Raw genomic sequence first — 22717 nt, forward strand, 5'->3', positions numbered from 1 at the left:
ATCCCAACCCTTCCCCTGAAATTTTCGATTTTATTTAGTTGCTTATACTGTGACATTTAACCTTGACCGGGTAAATGCCTCGACGGGCTTTAGATTTCCAAACGCAATTCATTCAAATGAAGAGGTAGCCTCAAGACTACTTCACTCATGCACTATCACTTGTCGATCCTGAGCTTCACACGCTTAGAAATTATTTGCTTGCCTAAAGCTAGCACTGCTAATGGTTGCCCTTCTGTTGTCGATGCTGGAGCGAATATGATTAACGCCATGGGATCAAATAATAATAAAAAGTTGAATTAACAAACAATGCTTGTACTGCAATGGTAAGAAGGCTTTACTTATACTACAATGGAGATTTATTTATTATAAAATTTAAATTTTTTTAACTGGATTTCACGCTTTGCAGTACATGCACAATGACCAAAGCTTTCAGCAACCCAGATGGACTTAGTAATCAAATGGCAATTAACCATCCCAATGCATATCTCTTAACACCGGCGTCACACAAGACACTGGAAATACATAATCTTCCTGGTATGGAGTGGGGCACGCAAGCCTAAAATTTATTTTAAGCTACGGTGTTAAACACGAGGAGTTGAGGACCACATTGTCACTCCATACCCAAACATGACTGCACAACAACTAAGACTGGTTGTGCTGGCCAAAGGTCGGTTGGGATGTCGGGTCTGGTGATTTTATAAGTAAAATAAAAGTCTTTGTACCTTTGTCATGTCATACGAATACATAAAGAGCTAAGCACAAACGTACACCCCATTTGATGTGTGCGGACACAATAATGGCTCAATGATTAACAAAGGACATAACGTGATAACTAATAATCGCATGTCTTGGCTACAAACATCCTACACCAGACCCCATTAGTCCATTTCCTAATTGACAAAATCAGGATGTATATGTAACGTTTACACGGGGCTTGGCTATCACCTCTTAATCATACAAGCCTCCCAAGACTTCATTCCCAGAGTCGTTTGGCTGAATTGATCAAACACTTAAAAGGTTGAAGAGGTAATTGCTTCTACATGCAATAGTAGCCACTTTGGGTGAAGTAAAACATTTAATACGCAAACAAATCAGCGTTGTAAAAAATTATGACCTTGGAAATTGGTGACATGTTACGACAGTAGAAGGTATCCCTAAAAGTTCCAGTACAAGCCAGTAATTAATCTTGTGGACAGCATAAAGTGTGTTGTTCATTGTGCCATTTCAGTCTTCGGTGACCTAATCTCTAAAGACAAAGTATTGAGCCAGCACAGCCGAAATCCTCAGTTCAAATCCAACCCGTGAAATTTCACTGTAAACACATTCATCATCTCGGGGGTGTACTGATGCGTTTCAAGTGCGGTGATTGGAGTCCTGGCTCAAGTCTCGGCTTTCATGTCGGCTGTGCTCGTCCGGTGGATGGTACTCCTGGGACAGATGCATTTGTTGTGAGAATGCAGAAGCCAAGCTGCCCGATTTATATTGCTCTGTACCATAACTAAGACAAAAGGCACCTATTAAGGACGCCTGTGACTGAACAAGACATATTAACATGCTGGGCCTGCGCGCTTCAATGTCGCTGGACTGGCTCTGCTTGTGAAAATAAACAATGCAATGTGATATATAAACTTGGTGGTTAGTGGGGATGGGGTGGTGACTAGATTAGGTGTGCGGATGGTGAACTAGGCCAGCCGTTGCTTAACCTTCCCTGGGACTCTGCTGATGCTTGGTTGTCATATGGCTATCGCAGCCCTAGTGTGTCTTTCGGGGTTACGGTTTTCCCTGCGTCTGATGCCGTTCATTCGATGTTTATTCTATTGTCTTTGGTTTATTTTTTCCCCTATATCCTTTCCCCAAATTTTTACCTTAGTGATGTCGTGCGCTTTTGTGGTTGTGTTTTTTAAGGAGATTCGAGATTCCATGGCATTCATCCACAGAATAAACACAATTTCTCAACTTAATATTAGTTGCATCAATTTTGTTATTTTCTTTTAATAATTTAGAATATTACTTTTTCCCATAAGAGGTTTGTGGGTTAGATCGCGTAAATATGAATGTGTAGTTAAACCCGCCACCACCCAACACAGCCAATTAGTAAGGTTTGGTCACATAAACAAAACATGCCAATTAATTACTAGTTCAGCACACCGGTGTGTTGAAGAGGAAACCCACAACATTTACAATTCAAGCACGATGTTTTGCCAGTAATTACAACCAGCATCATCAGGCATAAGCCAGAATTGTGGATAATCCTCCTATTTCGGTCTTAAATAGAGGGATACATGTGATTTCGTCGCTTGTGAGCCAATCAGGTGCACAGATGGGGGGGGGTACATTTATTCATGTAAATTACAATGGATATCCATTATTGGTTAGGTTACTCATGACATTACCTTTTTTTTCCAGAAAAAAACATACTGAGTCATAGGACTCGTTTTCAGGAAGGTCCTGCATCGGGTTTTTATTTTAAGATGTTTGTAGCCAATTAACAATGAGTTGTGTTCATACTTTTGGGAGGAAATCCGAAGAAAAACCCACACGCACGAGGGGGCAGCACTCTATAACGATTAGTCTACTTGCTGTCCTGTTGAACCAGGATATGCCACCTCGACGCCCACAAGAAGGGAGTTGCACAACATTTGAGCTATGCACTTTTAAATCAAGATTGAAAACTCGTTTCACAAGAAATGCATTTTTTTGTGTTTAGTTTGTTGTTGTTCTCCCACACCTCCGATTATCACGGTTGGCTACATACAATGCAAAATAAGTTAAACATACATAAATTAACAACAATATGTATTTTGACTTAAAGCTTTTGTGACTGCAGGAATTCATATTCTTTGGCTCTTTCGGTAGTCACGTAGATAGGTTCAAAGAAAATAACAAAAATAACAAAAAACTACGACGTTTCGATCGCAACACAAGCGTTTGTCATCGACTTCTGTTCCTCATCAGCTTGTGTTGCGATCGAAACAACGACGCTCTTTGTTATTTTCTTTGAACCTATTTACGTGACTTTACCGAAACAATTTAATGATTTCAGGTTCAGTAGTTGTATCGTGCAATACCCCAAAAGGTACGCAAGACACTCAACATTTTTCTGGAATATTGTAACAGAAACAAGTATCTTCGTGCCAATGACGCGTGATTACAGTGCAAACGCGGCAGATGGGCATGCGCCTGTGCAAACCCGCCGATGGGTCTGCAAAAGCAACATGCGGCACGGGATCAAGCACATTTTCAAAATGTGACAATGTTTTGACATTTAGTTTAACGTTGCAGGGGAAGAGGGCATTAAAAAAGAAATCCACGAAGATAAAGTATTACCGTTTACACGCAAGGACTAGTGAAGCAAGTAGTATTTCGAAGGTAGATTCCTGAAACTCAGTCGTTTCCTTGGGCTCACGTGAGCTTGCATTATTGAATGGCTGCATAAATGCACTATTTTAAGCATTCGCCGACTAATGCATAATATTAACGTTATGCGTACATTTTTTACAGGGTCTCTTAAGGCTAAGTGAACATATGTCATTTCAAAAAATAAATCTCTGATATTGTTATTTTAACCGTAAGGTCACCCACCTCAGCTGACCTCGCTCATCTCACACAAAATGGATTCAAAGGAGCATTCCTGCAGCATTAGGGTTACTCAAAGCCGTCACACACACCTGCCGTTCCGCGTTGCTCAACGTGCATGGCATGTGTGAAGCAGCAGGGGACTCGGCAATAACTCCCGTTGCTTCATTTCACATTATTTGACAAAACAATGGTCTTGCAGGCTGTCAGCTGCTGTCAAGTTCACAATCGCCAATATGCCATTACTCAACAATAACCGTGCACCATTAAAAATCTCATTATTTGAATACATCGGCCATAGCAAACACCGCTCTTTTTTTCCCCCACTCTGGATTTATTCTCTCAAAATGCCAATTTGGCCCTCTCAGATTAGCGGCAGCATCTGCTTCAGGGATTTTCCCGCTCACAACTATAAAAGGCTGGAATTATCCCAGAAAGTGCCCCGTATAACATCTGCTCCTTTCCTACCTTCAGCTAATTACAAGAGATTTATGCAAGGCTGCTCTGTTACTAAGTGTTTAGCGGCAAAGTGTAACACCGTAACCTCTGCTTTTTGAGGTGTGGCGGCATCGTAACATGAGAGTACATTGTGCAACAATGGGGAGTTGTGTAGGAACGTTTAAAAATGAGCACATGTAAGTACAACAAGGGGTCAACGAGCTCCAAGGGAAAACAATCTCCAGGGCATACAGACCAAAAAAAAGACAAAGATCCCCCTGTACAGCCTTAGACAGACTGTTTGGGACAAGTGCTGTTAGTGAGCACCTATGAAGGCTGGCACGGCACATGGAGGGGTGGCATGGCCAACACCCACGCCCAGTCGCCTTCGTCTCCACAGTACTGATCTTTACACACTGTACCAGATACTCGTTTAAGGCAGAGTCGACCTCGGGGAGGTCCACCAGGACCGATTCAAATATATGCCAGCATCATTGGTCGTGAGAGGGAATCAAATTTGGGTTGACGGGTTTGGAGTATAGTGGCCGAACGGCTGCCTACCACTCACCCAGGCATACCGATTCAACACCACACACACACCCAACACATAATTGCAGTCAAATACTGCATCACGTTACTGGTGCTCTGCACGGAAACGTATATTTACCATTTTATGAACCGTGAGAAACTGTAATGAATGTAGGGCTGCATTTGTAAGGCATTAAGCAATACATATTTATTGCATTAAACATTACCTTCAGATGATGCTCAATCAAGTTGCACAATGAGGATTATTTTAGCTAATTGTCTTCAGCCTCATTTAAAATCCAACATATATGCAGCAAGTGTATAGTATGGTGTGCGCAAACACACGTGCATGCACACATACACAACGGTAATATAATGTTAGGTCAAGCCAAACACGATTTCACTTAAAATTTGTATTAACACCGTAAATTGATGTCCAACACTGACCAATGAAACACAAACAACAGCAATAAAAAAAAGCTGATAGAAAAACAGATGTATTTTTTAGAGGTGGTTTTGAGAAAAGAGGAGTTGTAGGCTCTCCTGTGTGATGTATTACATGTGACAAGCTTAAAATTAACTCTGGACTCCCAGCAGACGCACCCTCTCTTAGCTGGAGAATTACATCTGAACACACAACCGAAACTTCAAAGAATCACACGCATATTTTCTTTTTATGCTTGATGACAAGACAGCATTAATGTACCAGAAGCATATCAGCATATTCCACTGTACAAGATATCTCGATCATTTTGAAAAATAACATAATGTGGGTCATTTTCTAATTTAAATATAGCTTTGCTATGACGGCTAACCTATCACATGTATATTTTTCTGGCAAGAGCTAGGGTTTACATTTGCATGAACATACAGTGTTGTGTGCAGAGTTTGTTGTTTGTGGGCGAGTAAGAGTTTCGGTGTGTGTGTCAGTGTGTGACATTTATATGTTCTCCCCTTGTTCTGCATGAGTTTCCACCAGGGTTCTCTGGTTTCCTCCCATCGTAACGCTAAAGCTTGTTTCCCAAGGGTGCGTGCTTGCATTTCACTGGACGGCATGGCGACGGGTGGTGATGGGGGGGGGGGTGCAGCAAACGCTATTGCTGCAGAGAATGCACAAGTCCACTGGGAGTCACAGCCCCAACGGCTCATTCAAATCTACGAAAGAACCAATTTTGCAAATGTGTATATATGTATAACACATCAAATTGCAGAGGAACTGATTTCTGACAAATTAAATTTATCACGCATTAGCGTGAAATTATCTCACCAGGACCAAGATGAAAATTCTGAATCGGCAAGACCCACAGAAGGGGCTTTCGTCGCAGTGCTGCATTCGCATCAACTCTATTTATTCAGAGACTTTAAATAAAATATGAGCACAGCTCATTACCATGCTGCATATTGCAGGATAAAATATTTCATAAAAGCTCTTTACCAACATAATGCTGACCCAAGGGAGCTTATTTCTATTCTTTTTTTTTGCTCAAGCACAAATGACACCGTCCATCTCTGCGATCAAGCACTTCTCTCACAAACCTTAAACACACAAAGCTTAAAAAAGACAATCCCATTTTAAATGCAAACTCTGCATGACCGAAAGGTGTGTGATCCTTGAAATATGTATTTAAACAAAGCACAAAACAACAAGATTCACATTTCCAATAAACCCAATATCATGTGTCTGTTAAAAGAAACCTGTTAATAACTATTAAAATAATTGCTTGAAAAAAAACAGGGAATCCACTTTGGATAACGACCAACAACGACAGAAACAAAATAATACAAGACCCACAACCGAAACAAAGCACAATCTAGAGAAACTTTACTGGCATCAACAGGCTGGCAACAACGCTTCCTTGGTGTCCGGCCGACTGTGCGGCGAGGCACTTACCCGAGTCGTTGCGCAGATACGAGGCCACGGCCAGGGTGAGGCACGACTGGCACAGCAATTCAAGCAGCATGGGCGGCAGCGGCGTGTGGCTGGGCCGCCCGGCCTCCCCACCGTGCGCCTCCGCAGCAGGATACACCCCGCCGGGGTTCATGTAGCTCGCCAGCACCTGGCAGGGAAGGCGCGCACACGTGGAATTACGCCGCTGGAAAGCACAGCGAAAGTCGACCGTCGCCCCCCGCAGAGGATTCTGCTCCTCAGCGATGTTTGTTTGTTCGTTTGATGAGGCAGTGACTTGCTCAGGGCCTGATTGAAAAAAATTGAAGCAAACTGTAAGTGTATCGAACACCACCAGTGATTATTTCCTGATGTATTTTAAAGACATGAGATATTCGGAGGAGCATAATTATTAGTTTAAGATAAAGAATACAATACCTAAGAAACATTACCAAACTTTGTGGCCTTCTTTATGAGGTTATTCAATAATTTACTCGTGTTCATTTCCATTAGTTGATGATTATTACGTTCAAACTAGATTCAAAGCTTTCGTGACTGCAGGAATGACTCTTTGGTTCTTTCAGTAAAGTCACGTAGAAAATCAAATCAAATAAGGTAAGAATGAATGATAAAACACAGACACGGGAACAGCATAGGCAGACACACATGCAGAGAGAGATGGTTTCTGAAATAAAATTTTATGAAAAAAAATTCGAATGCCGCTCTGTCTCCCTGTACGACTCCATTTATAATTGGTACTTTTTAACGTAATAAAGTTCTATTTATCCCAAAAATTATCTAAATAATGTTGCAGGACTTGTTTTGTTAGAGTTTGGATGGCTGCATGAATTTCCACTCGGTATAATGGAATTTCATAGTCTACAGAGGCAAGGCGTAATACCAGTTGACATTCATGACGCAAAATAATCATAGTCCAAAGTTTGCTTGTGCTGAATCAATGCTGCTGAAATTGTGTACTCCAAGAAGGCTGTGGAGCCGATAGGTTGTAGGATAAAAAATCAGTTTTAATGTAGAGAGATTGATATTCATGAGTCTTAACTATAATCTGATTGATGGCATGTGGTCAATGGTATAGAATAATTCCATAACCCAGTTTGCTCGTAAGGTCGGGGAGCCTATAAACATTATCAGGAACAGGAGAAACAAAAGCTGCACATTTTTTTTTTAAAAGCATGAACAGGCGCATGCGTGGAATTGCACCGAGATAAAGTAAATTTAAACTCGAGGATTGGAGAACATACAAACACATCATATTGACTAAATATACATTGGTTTGGAAAGGATTGACAGTGGCAGAACACGAATACATCTAGCATGGAAATATAGCAATTAGATTAGCATGTGTGCAAGAGCTAGATGTATTCTTGCAACACAAAACAATGAGAAAGAAGTAATCGTTTTGGGATACCTTTCATCCAGCAGTAAAAAGATCATGGATTATGATGCTTAAAACATGGGCGAAATGCACACACTATCAAAGCGTTAATGAAACCCTTTGCTCACGTTTGTCATTTGTGATGATAAATTAAAGCAAATTGCTCTTCTCAAGTGGAAAACCACTTCTTCACAGAGTTGAAAATTGGCCGGTTCAACTAACTTTGCCTGAACTTTAAGAAATCGTGTTAAATTATAAATAGCTTCATCCTGAATGGCAGAATTTCAAGAAAGCTACCAAACATTACCACCTGCCCACTCTAGCATGCCAGTTCCACTGGAGGAGCTGTTATGGGGGGAGGGGGTTTGGAACTCCATTAACATTTCTGAAAAAAACACAACGTTTTGTGTTGAGACCGATTCAGTTCATTTTCACCAAGGATAAGTGGGGCTCAGGGATGCTCGCCCCATTCATAAATAATATGGTGTCACACTCAAGTAGTTATTCCATGACAAACGTGTGGCCAGCCATTCGTAAAGTCACACAGGCATTGAGTAGCACATCAATTATGCCGCTTGGCTTGCTTCTGCATATTTAATAGAATGACGGCTTTGGGTTGAAAGTGCAATCATCTAAGTAATTGCACATAAATGGAATGCCTGTGTGAAGATGACACCAAAAGTCAGCCACATAAAATAGGCTCACTGAATTAAATGTCCACGTTAAGCAGTCTGATTCAAGCAGGGACCTACCAGCTTCAATTCACAATGGTTCAGAGCAGAGTCCAAACGCAGGGTGGGCGGTTTCATGCACTGTGCTCGCAAGAGAAGGGCTATACGCGGAACCCGCAGCCACGGCCGGTACCTGAAGCAGGCAAGTGACGTGCTCCTCCTCCATGCGCTGCTTGCTTAGTGCCTGCTCCACGTCCCAGCCCGAGGTGGTGGATCCAGTGCCGAAGCCAGTCCCTTTAGCCCAGTAGAGCTGCTGATCGTCTCCGGGGCCAGCCGCCACCTGCCCAGCCCCGCCCGTCGCCATCTACCCAGGGTGGGGGCCGGGGGGTAAAAAGCAAAATGTTCACGAGCCGCGACAGAGCACTGGACATGCAGCATCGCGGAGTTACATTTTTATGCGAGTAACCTATATTGAACCATATTATGGCACAGTCACCCATTGCTACCTGGGGCATCATTTTTTACTTTTCAAATGCATCACCAGAGCAAAGATAAATAACATAGGGCACATTTCTCAAAATAATCTCTTTCAGCCTACGAGTGGTCCACAGTCTCCTTACACAAAGTAATTTTTCCCCAAGACAGATCATGTTCCAGAGTATCAAAGTAGCAATGACGCACAACGATCATTAATTATCTTCAAACGGTGAGAGCATGAAAAACATATTACGTGGAATACTGAATTTTAGCTGGAATAATATAAAACACTCAGATATTTTTTGTATGGTTATGCAAGAGAACAGCATTGTTTGAATGACCTTTGCAATTCAATTGGTGGATGACTTGAATGCTGTCAGGCTGTACTGTGCACAAGCTTTCATAACAGCAGCACAATGGGCGCAATGCAATTGAGGAATTCTCCTATGCGGTTTACGGTACAATCTCCGAGGGTGCCATAAAAGAGTTACGACCTTGGAATAATGGCAGTTGTCCTCTGAATTGCTGAACTTTTTACATCAACCAAGACATATAATAGCTGAGATTCAATAAAATGTAAAAGGCGAACAACATTTTTACGTCTTTTCACACAACACTGCATTATATTGAATAAAAAAAACCCAAATCGCTAAGAGCTGAAACATCAGCAACATCACCACCAAAAATAAATATCCTTGATTAAAAAATGTTGCAAAAGATAAAAAATGTATTCATCAATGGTATTTGCTTACCATATTGTGTTTTTCTAATAACACATAAAATATCCTTTGAACTTCTTGCAGGTCATTTACATGGGCAGCCGATTTGTTATTCAGCTTATGATAGAGCACCGCCACTAATCTGCATGAATTACGTTAACCAGATGAACTTGAATATCTTATTAAATATCTGCATCTGTTTAAGGCTTGTTTACTGGCCAGCTCCATTTGTTCTCACCCCCAAGGAACACGCCACAGCCCGTGGTTAATTTTGCGGTGGAACGAGCCACCACCAGCTTCCTGCGGTGAAGGGTGCTTTGGGTTCTCAACAGGTCCAAGCGACCCCCCACGTTGCAACTCTGCGTGACTACCAAACATCAGGTGCATGCAATGTGCGTCAGGGTCGCTGCCTTCAGGCAAGTGAAAATTGTGCGCGTTACAAATTAGCATTATTACCAATGAGCACAAGAGATTGGTAATCACGAAAAAGGACAATTTGTGGGAAGTCGCAAGCACTGGAGTTGTAAACGATGCTCGAAAAGCTTCAATCCACACGTACATTTTTTCAAGAGCGTCGCTCTGTCGTTATATACTACATGCCAAAAGTGTGCCAGTATTATCGCTCTGTCAATAGATTATGTAGCAGTGCCCATTATTTCAAGTGACAACAGCAGGACAAACATATGGACTGGTAGAAGGGCCAATCAGTGGTGACTATATCATAACATCGTGCCAAAATCATAGCATCTTTCCGTTAGAAGTCACATCACAGGAAGTTATATGTCCCATTATTTTCTGTTGTCGCCCAAAGCTTCTTGGAGCTCGCCAAATCACTCTGGGAGACGGCAAGTCGCTTGTTTTAATTTTCAGTGCAAATATCTCTGTTTCTCCAACATAAATGCGTAGGCGAGACTGGGCCTAACACCCATCAGCAGGCAACTTGGTCGGCCATATTAACATTCAAGCTGAGGACAGCATACTCTGCAAATATGTGCCCATGCACCCACCCACTCACTGCATCACACACAGCAGAGTCAAACCAGCAGCCCGGGGACAGAGGCGATTGTGCCAGCACTGAGACTCTGCTGCCATATTTAATACACAGCTCTGGGATCTTGAAGATGCTTAGTAAATGTTTTAGTAAGTGCGGCATGCATGTCATATAATGGTGCATTTCTGTAGACTGGGCTGCCCATGCAAGGTCTCGTAGGGGTTAAGCTGGGCCGTGCAGGACTACGCTTCTAAACAATTTTCTTTTTGCTCTTTTTATCTCTCCCTGGCATGCACAGTTGGCCATTCACACTTTCATTTTGGACGTCAATGGACACCCTAGATGTTATTATCCTTTTTACAACTTTCACCAACTTTATTTGCCTTTTGATCTGGCTCAGCACTTTAAAAGCTCCCAGTCAGAATTACACAATCTTGGTTAAAAATGCAAACGGCAGACTTCCATTTAAATAAACGTTTTTGTTCTTTGTTTGACGATGTCTTTCAGTGTCTTTAACAACTTTGCACTTCGTTCGCTTGTAATTTATTTTCAAGATGGCCAGTTAATACTCCCAGCAATGTGGTTTCCCCAAAAGCGCAATTTCAAAGGTCATCGAGCCTGAACTGACAAAGAAAAAGTGGTTAAAATAATCAGCATCCGAGAATCTGCAGGCTGCCCAACTCCAGCCAAATTGGGACGTAAAAAGAATTTTACAAACACACCGGTGGCAGCTCGTTACAAAGCAGCCATCTCGTAAATCATTCCCTCAGCAAGAGAGAGGAGCTTTGGCACAAAACAGGCTGCTGTATCCATCAACACCAACCGAGGCAGAGAAATAAAGTTCAATCAAAGCGGACCGGCACAGAATATCACAATATGTTCCATCTTCAGGGACTGGTGGTGGGGAAGTGAAAGGAAAAATCACCTGTGTTCCACACTAATCCCCGAATTACTTACAGCAGGGTAATGGTACCCAGATGGAGATTTATGGTTGCCAAATATGGTAATGAATAGCTGTACCCAGACCGACTTTCACACCCACTGATGCTGCACAAGACCCAAATGTTCACTGTAAAAAGTGCCACCTGCATAAGCAGTATCATCAGCACAGGTTTCAAATGTGACACGTTGATAAGAATTGGAGTTAACCAAGACTAAAGCCATTTTAAGATATCCTTGTTCAATTATTTTTTATTATTTTCCCAGATGGAGGATACTCCATGATTTAAAGGTGTGTATCAAAGATACTGACTGCATGCTTTATTGGAACAAAAAAAATTGAAATAATATGACTTTTTTTCTATTTTTTTCTATTGCTTACAATTTGAGTATATCCAGGCTCTCCGAAAAGTCTTCAATGTAATTGCAATGACGTTGACATTGAGCAAAGATGCAAAAAACAAAATCAAGGTAGACGATGCAGTGCATCAACTTTAGATGCCACCGATGTTTTCATTATTGTCATCAGCCATGGTCTTACCCACTACTGGACAAAGACCTCCCCAAGAAAGCCATCTATAACAGTCTTGTGATTGAGAATAGGTTTTCCCCTTTTTTCTGGCAACAAAACAGGTGTTAAGATGTAAAAACACCAAACTGAAACCTTTAACAAGGAATCATGTCTGCATTAACCACAATACTTGTGGTCAGAATGCAAACAAAAAACCTCTGATAATATATGCATTGTCTTTGAAACAGATTGGTCCACACCAGACAGCTTTCTTTTGTGATTCAACAATCCTGTATATCAACAATCCTGTGCACATGCAGATTTCATCGCATCATCTCCACGGTGCGTTTCCCTACTTTGGCTGCCATTCCACCATTAGTCTCGACCACCATCCTCCATATCCCTCTTAGTGTGGGGTTTTATGAAAACTAAAATGTATTGTAAAACAGCGAAGGCTGTGCAAGCTCACGTTTCTCATGCAGATGCAAAGAGATTGGCACAAACAAGGTGCTCTGACCCTTGTGCAATGACTTGTGCAACCCTGCCAGCTGTAATGAATTGCCTTTTCACAATGACATAGAGTGTATCAGGGTTTTTCAGGTGATCTTAAGGGTGCAGATTACATCAAACCATGCTGTAAAAAGTGGATAACAGAAATGGAAGTGCAAAACCTACTATGCACGAGATTTTTTCCACAGCCATTCCCAGGAAACTGTGGATCAAACACGTCTACGTAAATCAAATAATTTGGAGAGCATCTGGAGATGCAGTTGCATTTATACGCTTTTTAAAACCCTACTGCACTGTAATGCATTGAAACCAAGCAGCAGCTACAGAACAAGAAATTACAATTCTTTCACAGCAGGGACGTATGGTGATATTGGTAGGAATTGTAATAGCTGCAACTTGATTAGGACTGTCAATGGAGATGAGCACCACCCGATTCTCATTTCAGATGCCGGTTTTGTAACTCGACTACCTACGGCGTGTGCATTTGGTAGTACAACCATGTACACATGGAGATTCCTCTCCACAGGGGCTCACCCCTTGCAAGATTTTTAGCTATTGGCCATCCTTAGACTTGAAGTTTTCGTGTTATAATAGGAACGAAAAAACACGTGTCAATAAGTAAATCACTAGCCTTGTTCTACCAACTACTGGATGAAGGCCTCCCCCACACTGTTGGCATCGCTCAGTCCAGCAATGACACAGTCCATCATTTCGCTCCTGCACATGAGTGGATGTCTTCGCTTCATCACCACTGCCGTCATCCCTGATACGTGTTATTTTCTTTGGCTGCCAATTCGTCAACTGTCTTGCCCGGTGGTCATCATCTCTTCTCAACATGCGTCTTGCCCAAGCCCACATTTTTCTTCACCATCACTATGGTGTCTTTAACGTGAGTTTGTTTGACTGAACAACACATCACTCATTCTTTCTCTTGAAGCATTTTAAATTAGTATGGCAATATAAAATGTTGTTTCTAATATGCTACACTAGAAAAATTCCCTGAAGGCTTAACTCGGGTAAAAACAGATGGCAACATCGCAACCTATTGGCAGACCTAATAGCAGCCTTTGTGATAGCCCGATACCAAATGTACTGATCATTATGAAGTAACGTTCACCTCCACAGGGCCCGGGAGCTCACCTCGGCCTGCGTGAGGCTGGAGCTGCTGACTCGTGGCGCATGGTGCGACAGCACCGAGAGGCACGCGAGCAGCAGGTGCACGGCACCGATCTCCAGCGCCATGCGGCGCAGCAGCACGCCATCGTCCGTCGTGAGCGGCGTGGAGCTGAAGAGTGTGCGCAGCACGTGGAAGGGCAGCGTGGGCAGGACACCCGCCGATGGCGACTGCAGGATATGGCCTGCGCACACGCACGCGCAAGGGAGAGAGATGTCGGCTCCTAGAAACAGCACGCAATGCACTTGCGTTTTCACTTCCAACCACGCTCGCTCCTCGTGAACTCGTAGCCAGCCATTGCCACATCGAAGTGCTCCAAATTGTTCATCGGGAATTTTTTTTCTAAAAAAAAACTTGTGGGGGAAAGATAGCACCATTAATTTTTCATGACACAATTTTTCCTGGAATGTCAGCAACTGTTAAAATGAAAATAAAATTGCCATCAGATCAAAACTATAAGAATGTTAGACTGGTCTGGCTGAAGGAAAATTGCTTTACAACCGCAAAAAAAGGGAGAGGTTTTCAGATGGAGCAAAATCTTTGGAGTGGGCGGTATGTCAGCGGGAGGTGAACAACCAGAACAGCCATCTTCTGGATCAGACAGTATAAATTACTTTTTTTTATGTTAGCCTATTTTTCCTCTTTAGAATAAAGCAGAGGGGGAGAAAGATATACATCCATTAAAAACTGTAAAGGATAACGGGAAACAACAAAGGAAATATGGTGATCACCTCCTTCGGCATCGTCAGTGACGCCCAGCACGAGGCGCAGCAGGCACTGCGCATGCTTCCTCTCCCGGAGCAGCACCTCGGCGTAGCCGGGCAGCCGCAGGAACAGGCCGAACGCGGCCAGGGAATGCGCAGGGATGGGGCAGAAAGACGGCGGCCGCGGCAGAGGCTTCGCGACGGAGACCGCCACGGTGGAGCCCGAGGTGGAGGGTGCGACGCAGGGCTCCAGGATCTCCGTCGGCTCATATCCGCCCATCTCCCCGCTCGGCTCTAATGTGACCCATTCAAACTGCTCAGGGTCCCGCGTGCCACGGTCCTGTCCCGATGCAGCCATCATTGGCCCGCTCACCTGGCCAGTCACAAAAAACATCCACAATGCATTTCACAATGGTCACGTTTACAGCATCGGTGAGCCCACAACTATCCCCCGAGAAGTATTTTGAAAATGAAGGCCGCAGCACAGTCCACATGGAAACGAACCCACAAAGTAAGCCGTACACAAATCCGCAAGCTAGTGAAACTGCAAATGCCATATTAATCACATACCATCTCATTAGTGCCTCATTCCATTCAGCAGACATCTGCTTCGTGTAATTACCAAAACAGCAGCTCATGTAATCAGGTTATAAACGCTCTGTACGGGAAAAGGTTTACGGCCAACCTACACGACCTGTTTGTACAAACCCCGCATGTGCAAGTACGCACCAGCAAAATCCAAAATGTAAAAAGTTCAAAAGAGCAATAGGAATGCTCGGTTAAAGCCGCAATATGCCAGGTTATAGCATGCGCAGTGACCGCCCGTGACACTTAAAACATAACATTCAAATTGAAAACGCGTGATGCATTGAATTGATAAAAAAACATTTTTATCACCCTTATTAGCTACCAGTACCTTAGCTGCTTACACCCACAGACACTAATATTTCACAAGCCCTATACAAATCGCACCCAACGAACATAATTATGTTTGATGTCATGCTGCTTACAGTTCTGGCAGATTGATTTTGTATGCACTTTGTAGACTAAATGTCAGACAACATGAAAATACATGCCATTACAAATACAAATCCCCTCATAGATGAATGTAGAAGCAGATATATAGCATGCATTTTTGTTTTGGTTAAAATGCAAACAGCTTTGCAATGACAATATTTAAAGCACCAAACAATATATAGAGGGTGGGTGTTTTGATTATATTGGTAAACAGTATATTTCATTAAAATACTTTCTTAAATGTGTGATGCATTGCCATCGTGGCTTAGTTCAAAGGTTCAGAAAACAATATACATGGAAATAGCAATCTGTTCAAAGGATTGAGGGTCTTTCAATTTTGCATCTGAATAACCATTTGCTTTGCATCAGACGGGAGAATTTCCATCATTTGAAGCATGCTTCAAATACTTACATTTGTTATATATCAATTTGGCAGACTCTTAACACCACCTGCTGTTCAGATTACCTCTTACAATACAACAAACCTAACCAACACATACATGGCTCGTGAAACAGGATATCATCAATTCGCAAATGTGCTACTTACACACGGCGTATCATGAGCAGCCACGATCTATCTGCTGCTGTGTGAAGGTCTCCCAAGCTGTCACCATGTCACATATTACCGCGACCCAACGTGGAATATAACCAATTTGGAAATTATGCCGAGCGAGCAAAGAATGTCTGCATTGCTAAAATGCTCGCGAAAATAAATATTTAATTTTACCCATTTATTATCTTCTGCTCTCATCACTCAACCAAGAATGTCATTGCAATTTTAAGGGAGAAGACCATATCGCATTCAAAGTGTTATATTGTGGCAATGACAACTTTGTTGGGTGAAAAGAAATCGCATTATACAATTAAATCTGCTGCCAGCTCAAAAAACATCACTGTGTTTTTTTTTTAAAGCACATTTAGCAGAAGTAACTACCACTAAATACCGGTACAAATGAGCTGGGGCAAGACTAAAGGCAGGAGTGCAATGCTATCTGAAAATAATCTGCGTACCATACAGAAATGTGATAAAATAAAAAATCCTGAACTGAAAAAAATCTCAATTCAACGGAGCGCATCAAATAAGATCCCACAAAGCACTCACACTCGAGTCGAAAAAACATTGATCCACATCCAGGTTACCATAAGGAAGGAGAGGAATTCACAGCTGGTGGCAAGGATGAAGAGTGCAGTAGTTGGAGAGGCAATCTGAAGAACTGACCTGCTGAATGATGTCTGGGTAGAGCATGGGCAACCGCTCGGCAATAAGCGCCAGGCCCCCAAGACCCGCAAACACCTGCAGCGGAGACTGCACGGGCGCCGTCTCCAGCAGAGATTCGTCCAGGGCCACGTCCATGGACTCCTCCACAGTCTGCAGCCCCTCTGCCTCTACGCATGCCAGCGGCAGCTCCACGCCTTGCTCTGCACAAACAAACACACACGCTCTTCATTTCTTCGTGGCAGAACCTCACCTGCAAATGCCAAGCCAGGTCCTTAGACTAAAAAACCTGGCTTGGACGTGATCTGTTTAAGGTACAGACCCTGCTCAGTGTAAAACAACAGCTTAGAGTAATATGCATGGGTATATACGAGAACGCATTATGGAATATACGGGGAAGCAGTGGTGCATTGGTTGGCACACAGAGTCGTAAACTTGGTGATGCGAGTTGGATTCCCGATCACGGTTAACATCAGGGGCGAGTGATTGCGAAGACCTTCATCAAGCAATAGATTGACAAAGGACTGTAAGGTATTGTTATTTTTAGCGGATGGCATTGTGTGAAAAAATATATTCACAGTAAGAAATTAAAACTATTACTAGAACTGTAAATCTGTTGAGGGGCTTTTTAAATAACGTACAAGATACAATGTTTTTATTCTCCACAAACTGAAGATTTCACCTTTCTCTGTCCTCAGGCGTTTGTAGGCATCAGTCTTGGACAGGCTGGAGTCAGGAATGACCTTTGAGCCAAGCTTGACGGTGAGGTCAATGGAACAAAATCCCTGTGGCAACTTGAGGTCGTGTAGCAGGGCCAAGAGCTGTGCCAAGGTGAGCTCGGGAGGAAGGGGCTGACCTGTGAGCGACGGCACAGAGCATCAACGGCGTGCGCTAACCAACATGTTATTGAGACCTCCAAACATGCTGGATGCCCTCGAATTGCGCGCATGTAAATGTAAAATGTTACATATACTTGTGGAACGTTGAAAATACTAAATAATCATCGAAGAGCTGAACATTTACTATTTTCTACAAAGAGGGGGCCCTAAATTGCTGCAAATCGAACACCTGGGCCATGGTGGATTTTCTGAAACGCTGATAATATAATGCCAAAATAGGCCAAGTGACACCATCAAATCATGTAAAGCTGTGCATATGTCCACAAAATGGAGCAAAATACAGATGCTGCAGGCTGTTGCATTTGCACATGTTAGTATGCGGAACAGCTCAAGGCGATTTAAATCTGGTCCATGTAGCCATATATATGGATCCTTAATAAATATTAATGTCTGTAGTATAAATTCAATGGCTTAAAATGCCCTTGCACTTTGTAGATTGAACGGCTAACAATCGGGATATTTCTGTATTACATGATATAGGCTCATTTTTTATACATATTTCATTCAAATTTATTTCACACCAAAAAAATAACCCTCCAAAAATTGAAAAATGGTGATGAATTGTTGTAGAGATAGAAGCAGTAGAGACCAAGTAAGTCACCAGTTAAATTATAAGCACATTTGAATTTTCTATCCTATTCCGCAGACGAAAACAACTTGATATGACTCATCCCAATAAAGTGAAATATAAAACTCAAGAAAAATATAAAACACAAGAATGACAGACAAATCAGAGCTGGCTGGTTAAGAGAGTATTTCAAGAAGAAAGAATTGACTCCTGCATTTCTGTACAAAGATCAACAGAATAACTTTTTTCTGGAAAGGAGAAAAACACATTACAAACGTATACATATCAAGACTGGCTATAAAATAGACAAACAGATTAAAGCGAATTACAGAAGAGAGTTATTTTATCCTAACCTCCAAATATCTGGGGTGGGAAATGTTATCCAATAACGTACAGCAAAACCGACTGAAACACAATCCAAATTCTGCTCATCAATCTAATTGAAAAGTCTCAAAAGAGGTTTTTAACGCATTAGCAGAACATCTCGTTTGACAGCTTTAATATATGATTCCATTGAGTTCTTAAATTAGACAATTTGGCTATTTTCTGCTGCAATTAAAATCGAAAAAGGCACAAGTTAAAAGTCAGTATTAACAGGCAATATTACTTAAAATTTGAGAAAAGGTGCTGGACACTGAAATCCACAGCAGAATGAAATGTGCCACGGTTAATATTCTAAGAGAAAGATGACCGTGGGTTTTTACGAGCATCTGGGGACGAAGTGACACGATATTTAATAGAAAACCAAATGCATGCCCAGCTCGTTGACAACATGCAAAGCAGGCAAATTGGAATCCGCTATATTTGGAGGTGATTAACATTTATTGCAACAACATTTACTCAGACTACTTTACTGCAATTAGATTTGGAAAACACAACTGCACTCAGCCTATGCATTTTTGCTGGCCATTGGTATGCGAGACTGCTGGCAAACACTGTAGTGCAATAACAAATTATGTGTCACTGAAGGTGAATGTTTCTCCGTCAGTTTATTAAGTGGGTTTTGCTCGATTAATCCCAGCAGATGGTTAGAGATTTTAGTTCGTGTTGTTTGGAATATTCGCTTATTTGAGATGCATAGTTGAATAAAGAAAACATCTGCACTCACGCTGCCTTTAAAGGGACTTTTGCCAATTATATCCACCTTGCAGCTAGGGGTTTTGGTACATAAATGAAACCGCTCAGATGTAACATTATACATTTACGTATGTTGAACTTCTTTCGCACCGTCCGTAGCCAAACGTGCTAATCGGAGGTGCAGGGTAAGGACTGACTTAACACAAAACAATTTTACCATGACAAACAGCAGAATCTGTTATTAAAATTACATGATTTCCGACTACAGAAGGAGTGCAAATGTGCGCCAATGAAGAGAAGAGAATCGGCGTGTGTTGCCAATGCGGCGAAGCTAACAAATGGCTGCAAGGCGGCCGTGTCTCTCGCGTTCGTGCATTTGCATAGAGTGGTGGCGGTGCAGTGATGGATGTTTGCCAATTGTGTTGGGTTATTGACTCTCAAAACACCCTCACCCTCCGCCGGCTGCTGCTCAGCACGTTAATCGCCCCATCACTCGTCATCACTTCACATGGCTCAAGGGTGGGGAGGCGAGCGGAAGTGGCATAGGTTCTAATAAAAGCGCCACATATGTTGATTGGTCATAGTTCAAGACTAAGGCACAATTGTGTCATTATTGATAACGCCGCTACGTCAATTGATGGTAACGGATTACTGGTGGGAGAAAAAGGTGGGCCGTTTTGTCAAAGTCTACCGTCCTCGGCTCATTGGATCACTGCAGTGGCAATCTAGTGGCTCTTAGGTTTTTTCCGTAAAGTCACGTAGGTAAAAATAAATAATAAAAATAAAATAATAGAAATAATAGAAATAAAATTATAAATCACGACTATTTCGGAGGCAACACAAGTCTCCGTCATCAGATGAGACTGTCACAGCTATATTTTATTTCTATTATTATTTCTATTATTTTATTTTTATTTTTACCTACGTGACTTTACCGAAAAAACCTAAGAGTATGAATCCTTGCAGTCACGAAAGCTTCAAATCTAGAATCTAGTGGCTCATTACTGCGTAGGTTAGCCTTATGGGAACAGCGGTAATATCGCATTTATAGCTGTATCATCCAAATTTAATGTTATATTACATTTCAGTTTACTTTTTATTTAATTGTACATCTCATGGATATAGTTTAATTTAAGTTTGAACACTATGTATTAGGACGATCCGATACCATTCAAGTGAGTTTCCCAGCAGTGAGACTCAATGCTGATCACAGTAGAGCTGTCCGTGGTGCTGCATATCTATAATCCAGCACTTTGGAGGCAGAGGATGGGAGATCACCTAGATTTGTAAAACTCTAAAATGCATTAGGCTGCAAAGTGGCCAGATGGCAATTGAACAAATGGGTTGAAACTGAGCGTTATTCGCCCCATACGAGCGAGTAAAAAATTCAATTCAAAACGGTCATGGAAAATGTTTGAAGACTTGGTAAGGCTTTCCTGGATAAAATAAATAAATGCCATTAGCTATTAAATTAAGATAATGTTAATTTTGTCCAGCGTGTAAGCATGTGGAAATGAAGTGGGTATGCAAAGTATTTTTTAAGAAATGTTTTTGGTTATCTAAATAAATGCCCTGCATTGATAATATTTCAACGCTAATGGTAAGGAAATATATCCACTGGCAAACACTGTCATGTGTCGGAAGAAACAGCATTGTGTTTCTGTTGTTTAAAAAAATACCAATTACATGATTATGGAGGTTTCACTGGCCAGCAAACACTGTAAAAAGAGACATCGAAAACCACAGTGTGGGAAGGCCTTGTTAGAATTACAGAAAATGTGGTTCGTGCATTTCTTGGCCTCTTCGATTAACTCGAGGTATGACCTTCAGAATCTCGAAATAGGAACAGCTATTGGAGGTTGATTAGGATTCAGTGTGAGCCTCAAACAGTCAACAGGTTCCATGCAAAGAGCTGCTGATGACATGCTATGGCACTAAGTCAAAGATAGATTTTATAATGCACTAGCAGGAAGTACCCGGCGTTACCCGGGGGTAAAATATATTAAAAAATGTATCTTAAAAACATAACATATACATACACAAATACTAAGCTATTGTGAAAGCCCGGCATGCCGTTTGTCTGTCCATTTGTCCGTCAATAAAATTATAAGAGGCTTGCAGAAGTCCAAAAAGTTATAGAAAGTGGGGGGGTAAATATTTGATCTAAAAGGTTTCCGAAAAATGTCGCCCCCCCCCCCCCTCAAAAAATATTAATTACCCCCACATAGGCATATATACCTAAACACCCTGGCACTATAGCAGTATCCTCTGACTATAGTAGTAACTACGAAGTCAGTATTATCTGCAGACTCTATAGCAGTATCTACTGACTCTATAGTTGTATCTATCGACTCTGCAGTAGGATACTGACTATAGTGGTATCTACTGACTGCAGTATTATCTAGTGACTCCATAGTAGTATCTACTGACTCTATAGTAGTATCGACTCAACAGTAGTAACTACTGACTACAGTAGTATCCACCAGAGGTGTGGACTCGAGTCATGTGACTTGGACTCGAGTCAGACTCGAGTCATGAATTTGATGACTTGCGACTCGACTTGGACTTGCATAACAATGACTTTGTCCCACCTATGAGATGTGGACTCGAGTCATGTGACTTGGACTCGAGTCAGACTCGAGTCATGAATTTGATGACTTGCGACTCGACTTGGACTTGCATAACAATGACTTTGTCCCACCTATGGTATCCACTGACTAGAGTAGTAACTACTAACTCAAAAGAAGTATCTACTGTCCCTCTGGTAGTATCTGACTGTAGTATTAACTAACCGTAATAGTATCAACCAACTCTATAGTATAAAACTGACTCTACAGTAGTATCTAATGACTATAGTAGTATCTATGGAATTTATAGTAGCATCTATTGACGCTATAGTACTATCCACTGACTATAGTCGTAACTACTAACTCTATATCAGTATCTGCTGACTCTATAGTAGTATCAGCTGACTCTATAGCAGTATCTACTGACTCTATAGCAGTATCTACTGACTCTATAGCAGTATCTACTGACTCTACAGTAGTATCTACCAACTCTACAGTAGTATCTACCCACTCTATAGTCGTATCTACCGACTCTATAACAGTATATATCGACTCTATAATGGTATCTATTAAGTATACAAAGTGCCGTTGTGAGGCCTAGTCCCGTGCACAGCCCCCTGGCCTCGCCCAGATTGCCCAGCCGGCCGAGGTGGCACCTTTGCAGGCTGGGGCTGGGCTGCTACCCCCCCCACCATCCCCCCGCCCGCTCTACAGTAATAGTATCTAGGGGCTATAATAGCGCTGTGTATATATTTTGCATTTTTTACGCGAATGAGATAAACCCCACAGGTTGTCAGTTAAAAACATCTCAAGGTACCCACGCAGACAGACAGACGGACAGACAGACAGACAAA

At 42.0% G+C, this 22717-nt stretch overlaps 1 protein-coding gene across 6 annotated transcripts in view; it reads right to left on the reverse strand.

The window, feature by feature from the left end:
- The window catches only part of BIRC6 (baculoviral IAP repeat containing 6), a 149468-nt gene that overhangs the window by 78417 nt on the left and 48334 nt on the right, over positions 1–22717 (reverse strand). For all 6 annotated transcript variants that reach the window (XM_078595979.1, XM_078595981.1, XM_078595980.1 and 3 more), the window contains exons 61-66: positions 17435–17608; positions 16756–16955; positions 14547–14892; positions 13782–13999; positions 8688–8858; positions 6434–6599 (exon numbers count right to left, since the gene is read on the reverse strand). In XM_078595979.1, coding sequence (XP_078452105.1) covers positions 6434–6599; positions 8688–8858; positions 13782–13999; positions 14547–14892; positions 16756–16955; positions 17435–17608 — 1275 coding nt within the window. The remainder of the gene's footprint in view (positions 1–6433; positions 6600–8687; positions 8859–13781; positions 14000–14546; positions 14893–16755; positions 16956–17434; positions 17609–22717) is intronic.

The sequence above is a fragment of the Lampetra planeri genome, chromosome 7 (genome assembly GCF_965212315.1).
Source record: "Lampetra planeri chromosome 7, kcLamPlan1.2.h2, whole genome shotgun sequence".
Taxonomy (NCBI): domain Eukaryota; kingdom Metazoa; phylum Chordata; class Hyperoartia; order Petromyzontiformes; family Petromyzontidae; genus Lampetra; species Lampetra planeri.